Source organism: Pyxicephalus adspersus, chromosome Z (genome assembly GCF_032062135.1).
Source record: "Pyxicephalus adspersus chromosome Z, UCB_Pads_2.0, whole genome shotgun sequence".
Taxonomy (NCBI): Eukaryota; Metazoa; Chordata; class Amphibia; order Anura; family Pyxicephalidae; genus Pyxicephalus; species Pyxicephalus adspersus.
The window spans coordinates 88,215,720-88,240,314 of NC_092871.1; the positions used below are offsets into that span (position 1 = coordinate 88,215,720).

The window sequence follows — 24,595 nt, forward strand, 5'->3', positions numbered from 1 at the left end:
ACTAGCAGTAACATGTAAATATATTGCTATTACAAATGACACAATGCTCCAGATCTGTTTATAGTCCTATGTTCATCTACTGCTTCTGTTGTCTTACAGATACCATGAAGATGCCATCGAACCTGGACAGTGGTTTTTGTCCCCTGGGTCAATTCCCATGTGGCAATCTGTCGTTGTGTTTGCCCCAACTTCTGCACTGCAATGGAGACAAGGATTGCCCCAATGGAGCTGATGAAGATAACTGTGGTGAGTCTGGAAATGTTCAGTGATGTGCATTTGCCCGTTGTATGGTATATCATGGAAAGGTCTTTAGGACATATGACATTGTCATACATCAGCACTGAAATCCTTGGAGTCTAAAAGTTACATTGCCTTTGAGGACTGCACAATATTAAATACAACCTATACTTGGATTAAAGACATCTTTACAGAACTCTTCCATTACTCTCTTGATTGACTTGATTAGCAACATTTATGTTATTTTGGATAGATGGTTAAATGGGAGAATATCCTAAATTGCACCATGTCCTTCTCGCGTAATATCAAATCCCATATTTTTAAAAAAGGTAATAAGAGTTTTTTACGGTGCTTAATGTCAGCAAACACACAAATATGTTAAAATTTTTTACAATTTATTGTGTAGTATTTTAAAAACATTTCACAAAACTTGCTTACATATACAAAGAAGTCCTTAACGTGTTTCACCTGTAGGCTTTATCAGAAGGACATAACGTTTTAAATATTTCATATGTTTATCTGTAATTTGAAGCAAAAAGGAGTATATGAATAAAACAACAGAAAAATATGTATATAGTTCTTTTTACAATGGTCAAGGGTGAGATCCAGGAGATAAAAGTTGCACCTACCTGTTTGGATAGTTGGCAAGTAAATTCTCGTATTGAAGAAAAATTGTATAAAGCAAGTAGCATATAGAACGACTTTTTGATGCGGTTATGAGTGACGTGACCACTTTCTATCCTGTAGCGACCCCTTTAGTGTACATAATTACAAGATAAGATATTACCTTTAACTGTTTATCTTCTGGACTGGACACAATAGAACACCTAACAAAGGGATATCTAGTATTTAATTATTACATCATTCTATTGGTATCAAATTAATCAGGTCAATCCGAACAAGTTGGTGCAACTTTTATCTCCTTCTGATGAAGCCTAGGGGTGAAACGCGTTAAGAACTGTAAAAAGCAAAATTGATTTGTACTAATACAATTTTTGGACTGTCTATTTGTTATTATGTATATGTAGGCAAGTTTTGGGATATGTTTTTAAAATACTACACAATAAATTGTAAAAAAAAAAATGATCATATTTGTGTCATTGCTGAAATTAGGCACTGTAAAAAACCTTATTACCTTTTTTTGGATTTACGATTTATGTTATGTTTTAATTATATATACAATGATATTCATTCTATACCCATTCTGTTCAAACAGCATGGCCATTTACTGACTTGGCAGAATCCACAGGCAGCTTAACTATTAGAAAGATATAAAAGTTGAATCCAACATAATTACTCCCTAGGCCATATTTCTTTTGCCAAAATGCTGCAATGTTTTACAAAATTTTAGAAAAACTTTTACAATGCAAAAGTACAGTTTTGCTTATGTCTAGCTTGTACAATCTATAATTCAATAAGAAGCCATAAAACACATTGCCATTAATTTATTATGCCAAAGATTCTATTTACAGCCTGTATATAAAAGTCTGTAAAGTTATACAGACATGTTATGTAAATGCAGTGACATAGGAAAAGGTGTTTCTGAGGCCTCGACTGGGTAACAATGTGGGGTGGTGGACCTACAGTGTCACTGGCCCACTTTGCAGAGACGTATATGAGGTGCAGAGTCTAAGACACCAGCCCTTGGCTCAGCCAGTGCACCCCACAATGATGAATTTTATTAGCTGGTTCCCAGGTTGTGCCCCTGCACTTGCAGGGGCTAGTAACTGCTGGCTGGATAGGACCAAAGTGTAGTAAAGGAATGGAAGGCAGAAGTGTAATCAGATGGGCCAAAAGTCAGGGCAGGCAGCAAACATGGGTAGTCAGACGAGCCAAGGTCAGGCAGGTGGCAACCAGGAGTAATCAGAAAGAGCCGGGGGCAGTACACCAAAGAGTCAGAATCAGGGAGTACAGCTAGGAACCTGGAAACAAAGGCTGGAACTTCTTCCTGTTGCCAACCCCTTCATGTATATAATATAATATAATAGTATGTATTAGAGATCATGTGAGCAGCAGGTAACAGAATCCACCAGCAGAGGGAGTGCTGGAGCAGAGGCAGTTAAGGTGGTGTTCACACTTCCCCCAGTAGATGGAGCGCTTCAGTCCTAAATTCTAGTCCTCTGGAGTAAGGGGGCAGCTCTCTAGGAGTCACATGACTCAGAGACTACAAGGCGGAAAATTAACCAGCAGATAGATAGGATTCCAGAACTGAGCTGCTGCTGGATGCAGAGGAGTGCAAGGTGAGTGACAAGGGCACAGATCCCCTGGTCCTGAGGGGATCTATGACACTGGGCCCCTTATTTCAGTGGGCTTTAAGAAGTCCTCTTCATGACCACAGTTTAGCCTCTCACTGTTGTGCACGAAGCCAGAAAAGAAGATCCTCCATCTTTGGCTTCCTCTTCCTGGCTGAAGGTTTCCCTGCACTGCATAAATATAAAATACAAAACGTGGAGTTGTAGGCAACCAATGTTCCTGTAATGCGTCTGTCTCACATGACCGATTCCTTGATCTTTAGATCGATTTATTTTCAAGGAGTTCGGATGCAGTCATTTGTAAAAATGAGAACCTTACATTGCACTGAAATAGGCTCTCAGATTACAATACTGAAATTTGTTCTTTTTTTTTTTTTTTACATCAAAACTCCATTTTCGTGAAAGTTTGATATTCTGTCAGTGGCAAATCAAATGCATGAAATAAAGTAAAAGGTAAAACCCCAGAAAACCATCTCCTCCAGATCAATCACATTGTAAGGATTTCTGCAGAAATGACCTCTAAGTAAAAGAATCTGCATCGTATTATCACCACCTAAGCTGTCTCACCGTTGTGATAAGAAATGGGGCATTGGAGAAATGTTGGAAAGTTTCTCACCAACAGCTGAATGCCAACATCATCATATGCCTGTCGCTTAAAAATACCATTGGTGGGCTATCCGAAAAATCACTGTGCCTGCACACAAATTTTATTTTTTTTATATCAAATGAATATATAATTTTTAAGCATTTGTATCGTTTTCCTTTAAATTATTTCAACATCCGTTACAATAAACTTGTATTGTACAAGAATGGTAGGTGAACTGATCAAGTAAAGTATCGATAGCCTTTGCTCCACCCCCGCTTACCGGTACAGGTAAATGGCATTCCCAATCTGGGATCTGGCATTATGTAGATATGCATCATGGTCCGGAGGCACCTTATGGTCCCATGCACTGCACTCCTCGGTTCTGTACTTATTATGGTTTCAGTACCCTGCCTCCAGTCCTCCTATATAAGGATGAATTCAGCTGTGAATGTCTCAATAGCCAGGTGGTTGTCTGATTTGTATCTACGATGGCTGCATGGCATTTCCCAGGGTGCGTATACTGATGGTGACAACAATTGTGTAATGTGTGTTGAAACACCACTTGTATTCCAAGGGTTGTCACTCTAAAACAGGAAATGCCTGGCCAGAGTCCATCATGGCAAAATTACTATTAAAGCAAAGAATGCAGACTTAAAAAAAATGTTATGTTTTTACCTATTGGGTTTGCATCAACTTTTATTACTGCTTCGGTACAGTTTATGAATCACATTGCCCCAAATATAAGAATGAAGTATAAGAATATATAAGAAATAAGAAATATAAGAATAAACCCTATTTTACCTATTTTTTGGATAAAATAGGGAAAGGGTTAAAGAATCTGTTTTTAGTGCAGTTTGTGTCTCAAAAATTGAGAAGAAATCTTAATATTTGGAGTTATCATCAGAGCAATAGACAAGAGAAAATCCTGTGATGCTTGCACCCCTGTTTCGGGACACCTTGGAAATATTTCTATAGATCAGGTAGAAAAAAGTTTTTAACAAGGTACTGACAAGAAAAAGAAATGAACCCTTTCCTGCTGTACGTGCCCTTTAATCCAGTGGTCGCCAACCTTTTCATACCTACGTAACACTAAATTTACGTGTTCCGGACCACCTATGTGCAGGGAGCCGTGTGTCTCTCCAAGGAAAAGAAACTTCCCCCATAGTGACGCCATGATGCCAGAACCCGGCCATTCTCCCATCACAGGCTCAGACCTCCAGAGACACAACCCACCCACCGCCTGAAATCCATACGGGGATCTGGCCCGTGGCTCTGGGCCCCCCAGCGAGGTCCTTCTCCTGAACCCTTTTGGGGGTGCAACAACCAGAGCCACGGACTATCAAAATTTTCTCGCAGACCACCGGTTGGTGACCGCTGCTTTAATACATGCTTATACTTTTTCTATCAAATTGAAACAATGTATACATAAAATATATCATGCTAATAAATCCAGGATGCCCCCACCCCATCTTGGTGAATGTTTTGCATCGTTGTGCCATTTTTCTCCGCAGCCCATTTCAATTTAAACTATTTTAAGCATTTTCTGCTCGCCTCCTATAAACCTGTGTTTACATTTTGCCCTAATGGGAAAGCACCAAAAGATCCAGAAAAAATGATTATAATGCTGTGAATGGGTGTGCGGTCACCTCAGTGGAATGTCGAACATTTGAAACGAGCATCTTATCAACTCTCCCCAAACAATCCAACGCTAGCCAGGTGATTCAGATGCTGAAAAAGGAATCTGAATAGCTGCCAAATAGCTTTGTGTTTCCCCGTAAATGTTTTTATTCTGTGATTTTCTGGCCTGACATTGTTCACATACAGATTGTCGGTTATTGAATCAGCTACAAAAACAGCAGCGGTCGCAGATCTTAGCAGTCCGGGTTTAGCTTCTCTGGTTATTTATGGTAACCAAAATCATGGCTACCGGGGTGCGAGGGACAGTTTGTAGCTCAAAGTATGATGGGAAATGACACAACCCACATGACCCAATTTTACAAATCATTAAAACATGTACAAATATTGGTTAAACAACTAGGTAAACATTTTCACAATGTTTCTTTTATATTCATTAATGGAATAATTTAAAGGCTGTATGAAGATTTAGTGCAAATATAGTGATACTGATAGAATACATTATATATAGAGGTCCCACAAGAGGGACAGCTGGGGAGGAAGGATCTCACAAAAGGACAGTTCTCCAAATCAGGCACAGCTGGAAGGTATAAAGAGGGAAAATCCCTTCAAATCAGCGGCAGTTGTGGGGTTTAAAGAGGAGCACTTAGGAGGTATGAAGAGGGACAATCCTTCCAAATCAGGGGCAACTGGGAGGTAAGAAGAAGGACAGTCCCACTATATCAGAGGCAGGTGGGAGGTATGAGGAGGGACAAACTCTCCAAATCAGGGGCAGTTGGGAAGTACGAAGAGGGATAGTCACTCCAAATCAGGGGCAAGTATGAAGGGTGAAAGTCCTTCCAAATCAGGGGCAGTTGGGAAGTATGAAGGGGGACATTCCCTCCAAATTGGGGACAATTGGGAGGTATGAAGAGGGACAGTCCCTCCAAATCAGGGGCAGTTGAGAAGTATGAATAGGGACAGTCCTTCCAAATCAGGGGCAGTTGGCAGGTACGAAGAGGGACAGTCCCTTCAAATCACAGGGAGTAGGGAGGTATGAAGAAGGACAGTCCCACCAAATCAGGGGCAGATGGGGGTATGAAGGGGAACAGTCCCTCCACATCAGGGGCAGTTGGGATGTATGAAGAGGGACAGGCCCTCCAAATCATTTGGGATTTGTGAAAAGGGACAGTCTCTCCATTTTGGTGTCATCTGGGAGGAACGGTCTCACTTAAATTAGGGTCAGATCGAAGGTATGAAAAGGACAGTCTCTTCAAATCAGGGACCTTTGGGAAGTATCCATACACAGTACATGGCTGTTCCTTGACACCTGGCAATCCGTCAGGTTTGTGAGCATTTTATGGCATAGGTTCAGTTATACAGATATGGTCCACTGTTCTTACCACCAGGAAACCCACTCCAAGAGCCCATATTCACCCATCACTGGAGTTCATATAGATGAGAAAAGGTTGCAAAATTGCTGTAGGAAATCAGGTGGTGGGATAAAAGATCAAAAGGTAGAAGAAGGGATTATAAAGAACAACAACAACAACATAAATAACAAGTTGATATATAAAAAAAAATGACAATTGATGGTGACAACCAAAACACAGAGCAGATTACAAGTCACTCTGTTTCCTATTCTAAATTGTAGCAAAGTGTTGCTTGAATATTGAGAAAGATTTTTTGAGCGAGGAAAATATGGCACATGACCAATTTTAGATAAGAAGATCCAACCTGGAGGCAGATGTGGAGGACTGGAATGATGGAACACCAAGCTCTAAACTAACATTAGTGGATGAATGCAATTAGAGAAACCACGAGCAATATCTCTGTTTATACAATCAGGAAATGTAGAATGCAGATCATGACCTCCACAGCTTACCTATCTCTGCTTCTGAAATGAAGGATTTCCATCAAATTTTATGGTCTATAGTACAGGAATGTGTAGTGGTTATGTAACAATTATATCTACATTCACTTGTATGTGTTATTATTATTTTTGTTGTCCAGGCTAATAAAATATATAATTTATTGTTTCTTTTCAGGTAATATAAAATATTTCTCAAAGAGTTTGTAAACTTCAAATCTGCTAAATCACTTTACTCCTGTGATGTGAATAGCCTGTAATTTCATCTCCTGCAATCTGGGTCTATTCACAAGACTTGTTCACATAAAACAGAATCATGATGTTAAAACTGATATTAAATGTAGGCTGCTGTTCAAAAATGATAATACCGTGATATTGAGGTTTTAGTGATTGGATTGGCATCTATTTGTTGTGTATTCTTCTTGCTTTGGGTTAATGGTACATTCTCATTCCCAGTGGATAACAGTGGCTGGCCCAAGCTGTTTGATACCATTCAAAGTTCACGAGGTAACCAGGCAATTCAAGAGGAAGAGGCACATGAATATGAATGTGGTAAGTCAGAATTCTGCTTTATAATTAGGCCTTGAAGTTTCTGTGATTTGCAGAAGAAATGCACGGAAGACACGAAGTATCATAGTTGTGTGACCTTTTAAAGGACCACCAGAAAATGGTGCATGATTGTCTCAATGAATGTGGTCATTACTCAAAATGATGGGATTCTGGTATCTCTAATGAAGGCTTCTGGTCATTACTTAGTACTTCCTTGTTTGATGAAGACCCTTTTCTGTTCCCCCATGACTATGCCCCGGGGTACAAAGCCAGCTACATAAAGACATGGGGTCACCAGTTTGGTGAGGAGGAACGCGATTGTCCTGCACAGAGCCCTGACCTCTTCCCTACTGATTCTATTTGGGGTGAACTGGAATGATGAGCCAGGTCTTCTTATCTGAACATCACACCTACCTATGTGGCCAGATGTATGGAGAGCACAGCCCTAAATGATGGAAACCCGATGTCCGAGTGAAGGGTCCTGGTAATCCTCCATCATAAAAAGATCTTGTTGGCAATAATGACCCTCCAGCCTTGTGGTCACAGTTTGGCAAAGACCCTTTTCTGTTCCCCAAAGACTGTGCGTGGGGTACGAAGCCAGCTCCATAAAGACATGGGGTCACCAGTTTGGAAGAATTGGAGTTTTTTGCACAGAACCCTGACCTCAACCCTACTGAACACCACTGGAATAATCTGTAATATTTATATAATGAACCTCACAAATGAGGGCAAATTCCCACAGACACCCTTTAAAATTCTTCCCACAAGAATTGAAGATATTATAGGGGGCAGCGCTTTAATTTTGACCATGTGAGGGGGATCCATAATATTGGCCATGGTTTTGTAATCAGGTGTCCAACTATCTCATGTAGGCGTGATGGTCAGTTGTCCACCACATTTGGGCCATACGGTGTATACACCTACAATTTTTTTTATATAAACTTTTTTTTAAGCTTTTTAAGCTCTTTGTATGACCTATATTTTGTGTGTTTTCTTTTAGCATTGGATGTTTACCCAGAACAATGTGAGTGCCAGAAGCGCTTAGTAAACTGTTCAAGTCAAGGGCTTCATTTTGTTCCAGCTGTCTCCTCTAATTTAACAACTTTGTAAGTATAACCTTTAAAATGTACAATAAGCTTTGAGCTGCATGATTCTAACAATGTTTTGCTGTAGGTCCGGGATCTTTAGATCTGGACTCGAGCAATACATGACCAGATTGACTTAAATAGTTAGTACCTAACAAAACAGATCATTGGTGTCAAACAAAAGCATATTGAGTATAGTTCTCCACTCTTTGACTCCACTGTTCAAAACCCGAGTGTCTTTGGAAAATCTTAAGTACATACAGTATGAGCTGCTCAACACACTCCAGGGGATCCAGTTCAATACTTATTTATCGAACACCTATATGGAATGCAAGGTCATCATTCCTCTTATTTAGAAATTAAACAAAGTCAAGTTATAAGTGAGAGGAGAGCTTTCCTCAAAGCCATTAGTTGGCTTGGGATGAAGCAAGACTGAAGGTTTCCCACAATACCCACCAATCTGAGAAAAATACAAAAAGTTTTTACATTTTAGTACCCAAAAAATATTTAAAAAATCACCAGGTCTCTCTGTGCTCTTTTTTGGAAAACATGCTCCAACTTCCAGTCATGCAAACACTGAGCATTATTCCTTTTTTTCTTCAGCTTTCACAGATTTTTTTTCATCAACAATTACTGATTTAATGCTTGATGTTTTATATGCATTTGTATGTATTTCTAGTGATCTGAAGGATAACAGAATCAAATCTTTGCCGGATGGCGTCTTTCATCGATATCACGATTTAGAAAAACTGTAAGTGACCAACGTGATGCATGTGATGTGAAGGAACTCTTTCCTCTTCTAAACACCTTTCCTGCCCCACCATTGCTCCATAAAACCTTTGAAAGATATCCAGTTCTTCTAGAAGTGAGAAAGCATTTGACTTCTTTCCATGGTACAGTGTGCAGGCCAATGGGGGACTAAAAAAATGATTGCTAAGGGTTTTGAGGGTTTTCTTAGGAGTGAATGATGCTATTGGGACTCCTCGTAGAGCTCCTGGAAAGTGTAGGGTCTGAAGAATGTAATGTACTCCTGTACAGTGCTTGAGCTTCTTCTTCTGAGGTCTTGAGCTTTCCAAGAATGCAGTGGTAAGCCCCAGTCAATCAGCAGTGCCTATGGGATGTGAACTCAAGAGGAATATTTTTTACATTTTCCTCTAAATATTTTATTGAGGTATTGCTTTTACCTAGCAAGATAGGTAAGATAGGTGGTGCATGCACTCACACTCTCTCTTTCTCATTGTCTCTCAAAAATCAAGAGGGCTCCAAAATTTATATTATATCATGTCAGACTATTTGTAATTTTGTAATTTATTTTTCCAGCCTTCTACAAAATAACGAACTGCAGTCAATCTCACATCTGGCATTTTCCGGACTCTTCCAGCTCAAAATGCTGTAAGTAAACTGAGGACCCCCGATATTCCCGGTGTAAGGGATTTGTTCAGGCATCACCCAGAGGTTTTACATTGTGTTCCCTTCTTATTACTACCAGTAATGCGTCTATATTGTCACTCTGGTCTTCAGATTGAAGCACAAGTTGTGCAGACATGATCTCTCCCGATTCTCCATGAGAAATGCCAAGCAGCCATTGCTGGTTTGTAATCAGAACATAACTACAAAGCAGCAGCACTGAGATCTAATAAAAGCAAGAAAAAGAGAATAGCTTTTTTAAAAAAAAAATTACCCACAGTTCCTAAAAAAGCCTTGCTTAGTTGAAGTTCCCATCTTCATTTCCATTTTTAAATTTGTTGTTACTTGTCGAAAACTATTTCTGCAGTGAAATACAAAGTTTTCTGGCTTTATACAGAGAATACATATCTCCACATAGATCAGTTAGATGGGGTCACCAGAGTCTCCTTCTTGCCTGATGTTGGAATGTGGGAAAGGAGATCTATATCACAATTTATGGGATTGTAGATAAACGCAAAGATTTCTGAGTCAAAGAGCTGCTTATACAACCAAGAATGTATTAAACTAACTCTCCTCATTCTCAGGATGGACTTGAAATATCAAAAACGTGGAATAAGAGTTACAAAATAGAAACAAACTCCTTCCTAGAAAAACATTCTTAAAAAAAACAGATATATTTGTCGTTTCCATATTAAAAGTCTGTGTAATATGTTTGCCTAACCCCCCCCCCCNATCCCCAGCATGAATTCTTTGCTTCTGTACCTGTACTTCCAGGAATGGAGGATCATGTGACTCGCCCTATGGGACAGCATGAAGCCAATTGGTATTGTCACATACTATGGCTAAGCTTCTGGAGAAGTTACACAACCACATGATCCACTGGTGCCTACACTCCTTGGTCAGACTTTTGTAGACACCTGACCATCACATTCATACAAGTATTTGCAACCCCCACAAGTGATGGAGTTCAGGTGTTTCAAGTGAGGCTACAAATAATACTATATATACACTTACCCATAGATGAATTTCCAACCTGACACAACATTGCTTGGTGGATGTTCCATCCCGAATCCATGACCATTCATATGAAGTTTTACTATGGAGCTGCCCCTACTTTCTGGTTGCAACATCCTCCACTCTTCTAGAAGACTCCACATGATTTTAGAGGGTGTCTGTGGGGATTCGCCCCAATTTGTGAAGTCAGGTGCTGATATTGGAGAATAAGACCTGGCTCACCATTCCAATTCATCTCTGGGGTGTTCAGTAGGGTTGAGGTGATGGCTCTGTGAAGGACATGGACAAACCACATAATTATGCTTCCAATTACACTTCAACATTGCTGGTCTCCTGCAGCCCACATGCATCCTCTCCAGTGATGACCACATGGCAATTTGTAACAGTGGACCATGTTTATGTAATGTTGAAATGGCAGCTTGTAATGTAAATTGAAAGCCTATGTGACATGGGCACAATGCAGGAGACAGCAACAGACCTTCCAGCAGAAGGTGTCCAAAGAAGGATCTTCAGACAGGATCACTGGATTTTAGAATGATGATAATATTGTAAAGCTTACATGAGATTTTAGTGTGGGACTTTACATTCACTCTAACTACCCTCTGTTGGAAGAAGAAATAATGAACAGTTGTGGTCGAAAGAAGGTTGAGCAGAACCAATGTGGTTACGAAGTGAAAGTGGACAAAGATGGTCATAGACAGTATAATAGGCATAATTTCCCAGTTTACCCTCTTTCAATACCAGCCTTGAGTAGACAAAGGAATAAAGGAAGCAGACTTTTTTTCAAAAGCTATTTCTTTACCTAAAGTGAAAAACTGTTTTATTTAACTTTTGTATACATTTGCAGATCATGCTGTTTCTTTTTTAATGTTTTCTGTCTTTTAAAGTTTTCTTAGTGACAACCAGATCGAAGTTTTGAAGGCTGAAATTTTTAAGGATCTTCACTCCTTGAAATGGCTGTAAGTTGCAAATACCTTTGCTCCCTTGGGGTAACGTCATCATGAATTGGGGATTATTATTAGACAGTAACCACATACCATGTGCACTGTTCAGTACTGGAGGAAAGATCATCTCCTGCTGTCATTGGTGGAGGAGGAACCTTTGATGTAATTAGAACAGCCTCAAAATCCTTGGGAAGGGGTAAATGTGCTTGGGGAAAGGGTACAAGAAATAAAAAAAATGTGTATGTTCTTCAAACATATAATCATAATAGGTAAATTATGACTGCAAATACTAATTTGCTGATGTTCAGTCAGACTCGGTTCCTCCTACTGTAAATTAACGAAACTCATTCTATTTAATTTCCTAATTTGCATGTATATTGTTTCTCATTAAGGATATTGGACAACAACAGAGTTAGGAAAATCCACCCTGGGGCATTCAAAGGACTGAATTCTTTATATTTCCTGTAAGTGCTCTGCATGCACCATTTATAACCATTTTTGATAAATGTGGGTCAGTCCAATTTCATTACAGTATATCATGTTTAGTATTCCAGCATCCAAAAATTGATAAAGCCAAGAAAAGGTCAAAGTGGCTCCAATTTCATGAATGAGTTTAAGAGAGTTTAATTTTAATGTGGGAAAGAGTTTATTTATTTGAGTTAATTCATGGCAGCGAGAGAACCATTTGGGGCTACCAGAGAGATTACAGTCAACTGTAATATAGCTAATTAAGTTGATGAAAAAGATCCCTTATGGGCAGGTTTTGGTTTTGTTGGTTGAGGAGCAACAAAAAAAGTCAAGGATACTTGTAGTTTTGAAGACTTCATTTAGATATTGGGGAAAAAAGGAAAAGTGCAGACAATGAATATCAGCCTTCCCTTCTCTAGGGCTCTGAAAAGACTTTTGTTTTGGTCTAGTTGTTAATTGAATTAGGTATATTTTTGATTATTGGGAGATTACGCATTAGTCAAAAATTCTCCAAAGTGTCCTCAAGTTGATTTTTGGGGCTCTAATAATTCACCAAACCCCAGCACAGTAGGTAGACCGTCCCACTTATTGAGTCTTCTACAGTCAAAGCATAATTTTTTTGACTTTTTCCATTATTTTAACATTTCAGAACCTTAGGAGTGCCTTCATTAGATGACCTTGGTCAGATGAAGGAACCTTTGAGGTTCTAAAACATTGCACTTATTGTATGACATACTGTGCAAAGGTCAACACAATACTTTAATTGCAGAAGATTCAAATGTGTCAGGAATTTGTTTCCCTCAGACTAGGAAGGCTTTGCCATACAGGGTGAAATTTGTGAAGGCCAGGATCAGGAACTGTGTTTTTAACCTTTAGTGGGGATGGTAGCTTGGTTTGTGCTTTGGATCATGATTATATTACATGAAGTTAATTTGTATATCATATGTTGTATTTCCTTAAGCAATGCTTGTAGTTTGATCTTCATCTCTGGTTTCATGCAGATATTTGCTAAACAATTCCATCAGTACAATCCCCAGCAACTCTTTATGTTCAGAAATGCCTCATCTCAACTGGCTGTAAGTAATTCCTAGATAATGATTTTTCTAAAGGAGACACCTTCACTTCTTTCTTGTCGCCCTCATTTTATTATATTTAACATTTTCTTTATGAAAAACAAGCAAAATGTATATTTGGAGTGGGAATAGGAGGCAGCGCTCCTTTTTTATTTATAGATAACTAAATGGGCAAAGATATGTTACCTGCTCACACTTACCGTATAGGAGCTTGGTGGACTTTCCATTCCAAAAACCATGACAATTAATTTAAAGTTGCCATGGTCATTAATAATGAAGTTCTCCTCCCTCTGTCCATAGCCCTTATTATAGTGTTGCCTCCCTATGTGGCCATACCATTCTCCACTCTTCTGGGACGCCTACAAGTGTTTGGAGGGTGTCTAAGGAAATTAGTGTCCATTTGTGAGGTCAGGTACTGATGTTGGTTGAGAAGATCCGGCTTCCTAAAAGTGCGACATCCGATGTCTATATGAGCTTGTTGAGCAAGTCTTCTAAAGCAGTGGTTAAAAATTTGGAGTTGCCTTCTCCATGGCCATTATTATAGAGCCCAGACCACCATTGTGGCTATGGCATCCTCCACCCCTTTGGGGAAGGTTTTCTACAAGATTTTGGAGGTTTTGTGTCTGGATTTTCCCACATTGGTGGAGTCAGGTTTTTCAGGTTAGAAGACGTGGCTCACCATTCCAATTCATCACAAAAGTGTTCAGTAGGATGAGGTGAGGGCTCTGTGCAGGACACTCAAGTTCCTCCACACCAAACTGGTGACCCCATGTCTTTATGTAGCTGGCTTTGTACCCCGGGGGCACAGTCATGGCGCAACAGAAGAGGTTCTTCACCAAACTCTGACCACAAGGCTGGAGGAGCACAATGGTCTTCAATGTTTTTGTATGATGTGTATTTCATTACAAATTGAAAGCATTACGGCCAACATTGTAACAGTAGGAGAGGGAAAGCTTTGATTAGTGACAGCTGATAAGCAGACAAAATAAATCTATTTAATATGCTCTTTATCTGGAGAAAGTGAATAGTCTTCTGCACTGCTATCATTACCAGAACACAATGTCTTTGTTTAATGGAGGATTACCAGGACTAGTGACACCTGAACTCCACCATTTGAAAGTGTTGGGAGGGTGAAGGGGTTCATATGCTCTTGGCCATGCACAGTTTCTTTGACAGCAAAAAAAAGTTTTTGGAGTAAAGAATGGCAAAATATAATGGATCGGGATTAATTTTTTTTTTGTTTATTGACTATTATTATTAACTTGTATTTTAATAGTGCTGACAAATTACGCAGTGCCTTACAAAGCCCATTGGTGTATCACTAGATAACCACTCCATATTATGATAATTGACCAATGTTTTATGACGTTGTCAGGTCTGATGTTTCTTTTTGTCTTGTTAGGGATTTGGAGGGGAATGAGCTGGAGACCATCCATAACTCTGTGTTCCAGGAGTGTATAACAGTCCTGTAAGTACATTCTGGATTCTTCCTATTTAATATTTTTCATACTTACACAATCTTTTCCATCTCTTATACATGCACACCAACCAAATTCTTATAGGCATATCAATCTGTTGTCATATACATTTGTTTTTTGGGTTAGTCTATCTTTAATTATACATTTCAAGGTTTGGCATCTAATTGCATTTTACCTTTAGTTGTACTGTAGGGCAACGATGGGAGGAGACAATGGAGTGACAAGGAAATGAGCTCCTTAGATTGCTCCTTTAAGCTGCGTACACACGTGCAATTTTTGTCGTTGGAAAGGATCTTTCACGATCCTTTCAAACGACAAAGGACTACACGATGCATGAACGATGCTGTACATACAGCACCGTTTTGCTCTATGGAGAGGGGAGGGGGAGAGCGACGGAGCGGCACACTGCTGCACGCTCTCCCCCTTCCCTTGCATTAGGATCGGTAGTCGTTCATCGTCCGTGGATCCGCCAGGACGGTCAATCGGACGATGCGCGACGCGGACTGTACACACGCCAGATTTTCGCCCGATATCTGGCCGATACTGATTATCGGGCGAGAAAAATCTGACGTGTGTACGCAGCTATACTCTTTAGTCTCAGACTGAGGATGAAGCAGAGAGCTGTAACATACCTAAAGTGGAGCAAAATTAGGTGTCCAGAGGTGTCTGGTTGCCAGAGCTCTATAAGTCTCATGAACATAAATACAAATCCTTTGGTGGGTAAAAGAGCTCCCATATAGAGTTTGTAAATCATCTGTGTATTTGGCAGTCTGCCTGGATCCGGACAAAGCACTGTCCCCACTTTCCAATTATGCCAGAGCATTGTTACCGTATCACATGGGCATCTGATGGAGACTTCAAGTTTCTATTTCAGTGCTGGAATAGTCTACTGCTTTCCTCATCGGAAAACCCATCCTGAACTATTTAATTCTGTTAACCCAGGGATGTTGCTAGGAACTAATCCCCGGGCATGCCGAGACAACAATGACATAAAATGAATGTGCACCGAGCAGGGAAGACGCATTCATGATGATTTTACGGATGAGTAATGTGTGTTTAGCTGTTATGTGACCATCACAATGCACACGTCCAATAATTATAATCCAGACCTATAAATCTACCAAGCTGCTCGCTATGATCTGCACGTATATCTCCTCTTTATAATAATATTCATACCATACATTTCAGTGTTTGTGTGAGAAACATTTTGTGGGCAAAGTCATACGCAATCCGAGGAAATTATTTAAGAATTTTGGATAATCCTCTGCCTGTGCAGTCATGAGAAAAAGAAAGTACACCCTCTGCCTATTTAGGGGTTTATGAGAATTATTAGGGGTATTAGAACATAATGAAAAAAAAATAATCTTGTCCTTGGGTTCTAAAATAATTAAAATGTAATGTAAACAACACAGTACAGATTTTACTGTGGTATTATTTATTTAACAAAAATAAAGTGTGAAAAACCAGTACACCCCATGATTCAATAGCTTGTAGAAGATGTTTTACCAGCCATAACTTGAAGTCATTGTTTTTTGGGTGACTTTATCCATCTCACATGATTGTGGAGGAGCTTTGGATCACTCTTCTTTACCACACTGCTTCGGTTCATTGAGGTTTGTGGGCATTCATTTATGTACAGTTTTATTAAGGTCTCAAAACTCTGGGCTTTGACTGGGCCATTGCAGCACCTTGATATTTTTTTTCCGCTATTCTGTTGTAGATTTGCTGGTGTGCTGGGGATCATTGTTCTGTTGCATGATTCAATTTCAGCCAAACTTTAGCTGTCACACAGATGACCTCACACCTCAGGCAGGCCCTGTGCCTGAGAAACAAGCCTAAATACTCACCTGTCACCACCATGCTTCACAGTTGGTATGAGGTGTTTGTGCCGATATGCTGGGTTTGGTATTCACCAAACATTGAGCTGTACATATTGACCATACGTTTCCTTTTTGGTCCTGTCTATCCAGAGGTCATTATTCCAGAAGTCTTGTTTTTTGTTCAGGTGGAACATTACAATCCTTAACCATGCCGCCATGTTTTTTATTCCTAATACAGGCTTTCTTCTGTCACCCCATTCAAACAAACCCTACGTGTTCAGTTTTTTTAGAATTGTACTGTAGTTGTACCTTAAAAAATGTGACATTCTGCCTGGCCAAATAAATACACAGAGATGGTTTTCTGTTGTCACCAATAGGAAACCCACTATCATAAAACAATTTTATCAGTTTTTTTATCAGCCCAATGTGTGCTTTGCTCAAATAGACCATGCCCAGATGAAGAGAAACCCTCTGGACCCCAAAAGCGTATTGGCTTTTTTTGATACAAGAGTCTGATCTACTTAAATCTGGACTTTATACCTTTTGGCACTTACCTACTTTTGGCACTTTTTTACTCACACACCCAGTCCCAACTCCAAATATCGATCTGTGACATCTACCACCATATCTGAAGTCTCAGTACCTTAGCTAGGAGATCTGGACGATATCCCCTTCGATGAGCTATTCTCCTAATTTCTCACTTTGGACTGGAGCTTTCCCGATTAGTGATCCCCTACACATTGGAGACCCCCCTCTTCTGTAAAGTGCTTTCATTCTGTTTACAGAGATAATATTTCGGAGAGGTGCGGTGTCTGCTGATTCCCACAGCCAGATCCTTATTCTCACAACTGCTTTGTATCCTCGTAAAACTGTCAGCGCTGCGGCTGCTCATACTGTCCGTGAATACAAACACGAAGCCATGTTTATGATTTTGTTCTCTGGATCTTTTTTTTTTTTGCTTTGCTGACAGAGATATAATTAGTAACTAAAATGACTTTCTGGATGTAAACCAAATTACTTCATTTGAAAGACAGTCAATCCTAATTACTTCTTCAGCGGAAAAAATGTAGAAAATGTTTTTAAAGCTGAAGAACAGCCAGTTCATAAAAAAGCTATAGACACTTTGGAGTTTGACAAACGGTCGGAGTCTGTTCATCAGGTCATGGATATGGTGGGAAAGCAGATAGTATCTCCATTCATGTAGAATTCAAGTAGATGGAAACCATAACCCGGCAACATTTAGTTCCGGTAGAGGTGAACCCAACCTTAAGCCACACTGCCTATGCCAACCCACCCATAGGGCCTCCTGCTGCTAACTCTTCCCCAGGTTAGTAAAGCGCTCAGCCATCCACATGATGTAAATAAAAACTCATCAGACCAAGTTTTCCTCCTCCATTGCTCTATGGTTCAGTTCCTATGCTCACATAACCATTGTATGTACTTTCGGAGGTGGACAGGGGTCAGTCCATCAATGTAGCCCCATACACGGTACGTTTTGTTGTACTGTGCTTTCCCTCACCGTGACCGGCATTATTCAGCAATATTTGCTACAGTAGATCTTTGCTAGGATCGGACCTAGCCCCCACCATCCTGCACCCATCAATGAGCCTTGGCTGCCCATTACCCTGCTAATGTTCTACCAGTTGTACTTCCTTAGGCTACTTCCTTGGGTAGATACTAAACACTGCACACCAAGCTCATCTTAGAAGACCATCCAGGAGCACCCCACCGGCCTTAATGGAGATGCTCTGACCCAACATCCAGCCATCACAATTTGGTCCTTGTCAGATCATGGCTTCCCCTTGATAACCTTCTCTAAAGTTATGAATTGTTGTATATATCCCAAAATAAAAAGCTCAGATAAGTTTGTTATCTTAACATGGTCCCTTAAAATTAAATTGTGACCTCTGCAACCTGGTACTTGATTGCTACCGGTAACAAGCTTGAAAATGTTCTTGATCAATTTTTGTATTTTTAATATATTAATTTATTTTTTGTATATGTATACCGATGGATAAAGCTATACAATAATGTTGTTGTTTTTTTCAGATCCAGGAAATAGGTTAGAAAGTGAATTAACTTATTATTGAAGTCTCAATGCCTCCAATGTGCTAACATAATGTGACCTCCTATTAACTCCTTCCTAGGGTTTTGCGCCGAAACAAGATACGAGAAATCGAGAAACAAGCATTGACCCAAATGCACAAGCTGGCAGACTTGTGAGTGCTTTGGTTTTAATGACTTTGGTCAAAATCAGTATCATTTACAGCAATATGAATAGAGACAAAGATAATAAATAATAATAAAATATCATGGCCACTCAATGTTCTTATATACAATAAATAGTCAACCCTTTCTGGTATTTAAAATAATTCAGCTGAAGGATTGTTGTATTTCATTTTCTGGAGGTCTCCTACCCCATCCCAGGGACAGTGCTGCAACTTTATGGTGGGAGGGGAACCAACATCCATTTGAACCACATCTAGCTAAATTAAACCCTTAAAGCAGAACTGTCCTAAAAATAAAAAAAACACCACTTACTTTTACTTGCGCAGAGCCCCTGATATCTCCACACCTGGCCTTGATTCTGACCTGTGCTGTCCTGGAATCATGCTTTGTGCCGGGCACAGAGGAAGCTCCAGGCGCCGCCATCTTTTTTCTTCTTTTGTGCAGACATGACGTAGCCTGTTGAATCTAATAAATAAATGAATGCCGATTTCATTGTGCATGTGTGAGATTGGCCCTTTCTAAGCATGCCCAAGATCAGACATGTGCAAAAGGAGTAGTTTGAAGGCTCCTCCAGCAGTAAAGACATAAGCGGAGGAGCTTCCCCTAAAAAACATTTAGGGGTAGCAAAAAAACAAGCAAATGTTTACATACTACTAAAGGGATATCAAACCTTTTGGTGATTGGTCCACTTTAAGTAACAAAAGACTTAAGTTTGCTCAGACGGTATGCCTGCCCCAGTATTATAGATCACCTAGGCTATGTATTAAAAGGGCCAAAACTTGTTTTTCGGCACACTTTGGGTAGATTAATATATGACATTTTCTGCAAGAAGAAACAAGCTATAATATTTAAAGTTTATTGGGACTCATTTAAGTCCATAAAGTCCAACATGTTTCAGGGGATCAATGGGTTCCCTTCATCGGGGCTTGGTACTGTTCAACAAAGTGGTTGCTAGACTGAAATTGAAATTGAAGAGATTCTAAGAGCGCAAAAATCTGATGATAAACCTAGCATTGTATACACTTTGACAATGACTAAGCCTGACTATATTTCAATTGATAATGGTCAAAGGGGTAGATGACAACATTAGAAAGAACATACACTTCTAATGGCTATGAGCACATCCTACTGTGTCTGATATTAGATCCAACCATCTACATATTAATAAGTATCCATATACTTCTGTTAAGTTGTTGCTCTATCTATTGTTGGGTGGAATGTCTAACTGTGTCCATTATGTCCATAAACAGAGACCTTTCTGTTAATCAGATTGGGAAGCTTTCTCCGTCACTGTTCGCCAACCTGCAAGAACTTCAGCAGCTGTAAGTGTTCCACTTATGTCATCTTCTATATGTATTTATAGTCATTCCACTGTGTGGATTTTTATTTATGTTTGCATTTTAGGAACATATCCTTCAATCCTCTACATGATATTCCACATAACCAGTTTGATATGTTGCCTAACCTGCAGTCATTGTAAGTACCTTTCTCTCGTTCACCTTTCTTCGTTCATGATACCAATGATGTGTAAGCAACACTTGTTAACAGGATTCAATATAAGAATACAATTCTTTAAGAAGAGATTCTTAAATGACTTTAACCAAACTCCTTGTGGGTGCAGACTGGCCCAATTAAAGAAATGATTAAATGAAAACTCTACTGGGCCATATTCATAGGACTCCAAAATTTTTATTAATATAGTTTGCCATATAGGTGGCACAGAAAAGCTGCTTGTTTTTTCAGTGGACCCTTTCTTCTTCGATATGTGTTCTTGTAGTCCTTCCCTCACTGTTTCTCCAGTGGGCTCAACATATCCAGTCCAACCTCCGGTGCAGAAACAATAAGGGTATGGGGTTGGACCTCGTAATAATTACTAAATAAAACCACTACTGAATCTGAAATAAAATGAAAATATGATTTGGTGTCTGATAAGAATGTGTTGAGTAACATTGTCAGTAACTGGTCCACAATGCCATGTTTTATTTGTAGAAAACTCTCACTGAGTATTTTTGATTTGCTTTTTTTTAATAAATATGATACAATCCTTATGGTTTTTAATTTCTATCTTTCAATACAGTGTTTGTAAAGGAAAAACAAGCTATTGACACTTTATGATTTCACATAGTAGCTAATAGGGGAGGTGATAATGATGATGTGAAAAGTCTGATAATGAGGGTACGGGCTTATATTGGGGGTTTGGAACTATAAATAGGTTAGCTATCCCTGATCTACAAGAACTAACTTTATTTTCTAAGGTCTTGTGAAAGTCCCAATATGGAATCATTTCCTATATAAGTCTAAATTTTTGTTTTGGTTTTGACCCATATCATGTTCTTACTTTCTTTTCTTCTCAGAATCATAGAGGGCATTGAGATCCCCAATATCAATAACCGCATGTTCTCTAAAATGGCCAATTTATCTCACATGTAAGTACGATAAGCCAGAAATAGACCTAGACCTTGTATATTTTTATTTAAAGTGTATTTTCAGTATTGTGTCACACCTTTAGGTAAACTATACAAAGAGTATCATCTGGAGAAAACTCAATGATCATCCAGGTCATTGAGTTTTCTCCAGTAGACAATGGGGCAATGGTGTTCTTCCAGCCTTGTAGTTTGGCCAAAACCCTATTCTGTCCCCCCATGACTGTGCCCCGGTGTACAAAGCCCCCGCCATAAAGACATGGGGTCACCAGTTTGGTGTGGAGAAACTCAAGTGTCCTGCACAGAGCCCTGACCTCATCCCTACTGAACACCTTTGGGATGAATTGGAATGGTGAGCCAGTTCTTCTCTCCTGACCATCATACTTTCCTATATGGTCAAATGTATGTAGGACACCTCCTCAAATGATGGAGTTCAGGTGTCCCCAGTGAAGGGTCCTGGTAATTCTTCATCATACAAAGACAATTTTGCTCTTCCAGCCTTGTGGTCACAGTTTGGTGAAGACCCTTTTCTATTCCTCCATGACTGTGCCCCAGGGTACAAAGCCCCCTCCATAAAGACATGGGGTCACCAGTTTGGTGTGGAGGAATTTGAGTGTCCTGCACAGACTCCTGACTTCATCCTACTGAACACCTTTGAGATGAATTGGAATGATGAACCAGGTCTTCTCATCCAACATCAGCACCTGACCTCACCAATGGGCACTAACTCAATAGCTACTATATCTAACACCCTTCCATAAGTGTCAAGCTCCTGCAGTGACATCCTGGAATTGTCAAACCTGGAAGACTGCTGCTGATAGCAGATAGGAACAATGGGTTTGCAAGAGTCAGCCTTTGTAGGAAGGTGAATATTATACATCCTTAATGTATTGCTCAAATCTAAACAAGGATTGTTCTCCTCTTATGCTCAGATCATCTCATCTTTTTGCTGACTCTACGATCTTGTGATCCTGCAATGAATTTGATAGGTATTACCCTGATCTACATAATAGAAAAAGATTAAAGAAACATTTGTTTAACAAAGCAAAGACTTTTAAAAAATTAATTAAAAAATTCCTTACCTTTCACGCTTTGCTGCTGAGATAGCAACTTGTTTTTGGATTTAAGTATTTGAATTTTTGATGAGGGCAGCGAAGTAAGACTGTCAGACCCCCTCTTCCACCCTGCCTGTCTTCCACCCATATGTTTGCTCTGCTTTCATACCAGGTGAGAGTAGAAAGGGCACATGACCAAAGGAGCTGTCAGAAAAGTCAACAAGATTTTCTCCGTAATTATTTGCAAAATGACACGGACTTCATTTTGTCAATGCACCATATAATCTAGCTAATCTCCGCACGGCCTCTCCGGCTGACACTCATTATTTTTGCTTGACCACAAAAATTAGCAGACAGCTAAAAAAGACACAACTTCATACAGCTTCATACTCATTATTACAGCATAAATTTATTTTTTAAAATGCAACTAGCCTATTGTAATCCCTGTATATGGATGTTTCTCAGCCAGGATTCCTCCAGAGGTTGCTAGGGAAGCAATGAGCAGTTTGCACCTCTCAGGTCAATATAAGTGACCCTAATGATCTTTTTGGCTATCTGTAAGGGTGACATTGTTCCCAATGGCCAGCAATGTAAGAGGAAATCTTCTCACTGATCACCACTAATATACTGTGAGCTGTGGATATAGTAATTATAGAAGGGGTTCCCTGAAGATCTGAACGGTATTGTTAAAAAAGTTGAGAAAGACTGATGTATAGGGTGTTTTATATTATATATTTATATTAATAAACAGGATTTATATAGCACCAACATATTACGTAGCTCTGTACATTAAATAGGGGTTGCAAATGGCACAGATACATACAGTGACACCGGAGGAGGAAAGGACCCTGCCCCAAAGAGCTTACAATCTAGGAGGTGAGGGAAGTATCACACAATAGGAGGGGGATATGGAATGGTGGGAAGTAGTGAGGGTTTAGGAGACAGAAGAAGACGGGTAGGTGAGGGTGAAGTGTTGGGTTTTGAAGGCTCTTTCAAATGAGCAGAAAGTAGGAGCAAGTCGAATAGGAGGAGGAGACAATTCCAGAGAGTCGGGGCAGCTCTAAATGTCAAAATTGACAGTTTCTCATATACAGATTCTCATATGCACAGATCCTATGCATCCATGTTTTGGTGACAGCCTGACATCTGCCTTTTTGGGGCAATACCAAGGGTACACCAGGGGGCTTATAGACCTGTAATGTCTCTCTAGATAGAATCTGGCACTTCACAATAAAATCAGCCCCCTGTGGTTATAATAAATGAGGTTACTATTGAGCATCATCCATCCAAGTGAGAAGAATAATTCCAGAGCTATTAATATTTGGTTAAGTCTAACCTTGAGATCAGACATTTGCAAAAATGACCAAAGAGTTGCTCTTGCAGAGAATGGGTTTAAATGGACTTTATGATGCATTTAATGGAGTTTCATTAGAGATAAGGAATGATTCTTTACATTGCACAGACAAATTTAAATCTGTCTCTGATATTCTTTGTAACCCTCCTTTTCTTTTGTGTTGTGCTCCAGATACTTCAAAAAGTTCCAGTATTGTAGTTACGCCCCGCACGTTCGCAGCTGCAAACCCAACAGCGATGGCATCTCGTCCTTTGAAAACATGTTGGCCAACATCTTGCTCCGAGTCTTTGTCTGGGTGGTGGCTTGCATAACCTGCTTTGGGAACCTGTTTGTGATCTGCATGAGATCGTTCATAGTGACAGAAAACTGCACGCATGCCATGTCAATCAAATCTCTTTGCTGTGAGTGTGTGGCGAATGCCAAGATACTTTCATAAAAGCCCCGGGAACTATGCCCATTGGAGAAAACTGGGTCACAATGCCATTTCCCAAATACCCCATTGGCATCTATTTTTGAGACAGACTGTCTAAAACTTTCCCTAGTTTTATAAACAAGCCTTTCAATATTGTCTTCTAGGTATTACTGTATTCATTAATATATTTTATCCTAAGTCTAAATGAACAGATTTTGATCTCATTTATCCACAGCACGCTATATGACAGTATGTTGAACCCCCTTTCCTTCTCTATCCAAATGATGGAGATCAGTTGTCCCCAGTGGGTCCCCTTAATACTCTATCATACAAAGACATTGTAGACAATTTTCCTTTTCCAGCCTTGTGGACACAGTTTGGTGAAGACCCTTTTCTGTTCCCCCATGACTGTGCCCCGGGGTACAAAGCCAGCTCCATAAAGACATGGAGTCACCAGTTTTAGGTAGAGCCCTGACCTAAACCCTACTGAGCACCTTTGGGATTTATTGGAATGATGAGCAATGGGTCCTAACCTGTACATCCCACCTACCTATATGGCTTATGTATGGAGGACACCTTCCAAAGGATGTGGTTCAGGTGACCCCCGTGAAGGGTCCTGATAATTCTCCATCATATAAAGACATTGCAGACAGTTGGGCTCTTCCAGCCTTGAGGTCACAGAGCCCTGACCTCATCCCTACTGAACACCTTTGGGATGAATTGGA

The 24,595-nt window shown here is 39.8% G+C and overlaps 1 protein-coding gene across 1 annotated transcript in view; it reads left to right on the forward strand.

The window, feature by feature from the left end:
- Positions 1-24,595, forward strand: part of LOC140343512 (relaxin receptor 1-like) — a 70,792-nt gene that overhangs the window by 39,694 nt on the left and 6,503 nt on the right. The window contains exons 2-15 of the mRNA XM_072430199.1: positions 100-246; positions 7,016-7,111; positions 8,109-8,214; positions 8,873-8,944; positions 9,514-9,585; positions 11,502-11,573; positions 11,951-12,022; positions 13,028-13,102; positions 14,502-14,567; positions 18,545-18,616; positions 19,877-19,948; positions 20,031-20,102; positions 20,981-21,052; positions 23,630-23,859. Coding sequence (XP_072286300.1) covers positions 100-246; positions 7,016-7,111; positions 8,109-8,214; positions 8,873-8,944; positions 9,514-9,585; positions 11,502-11,573; positions 11,951-12,022; positions 13,028-13,102; positions 14,502-14,567; positions 18,545-18,616; positions 19,877-19,948; positions 20,031-20,102; positions 20,981-21,052; positions 23,630-23,859 — 1,296 coding nt within the window. The remainder of the gene's footprint in view (positions 1-99; positions 247-7,015; positions 7,112-8,108; positions 8,215-8,872; positions 8,945-9,513; positions 9,586-11,501; positions 11,574-11,950; positions 12,023-13,027; positions 13,103-14,501; positions 14,568-18,544; positions 18,617-19,876; positions 19,949-20,030; positions 20,103-20,980; positions 21,053-23,629; positions 23,860-24,595) is intronic.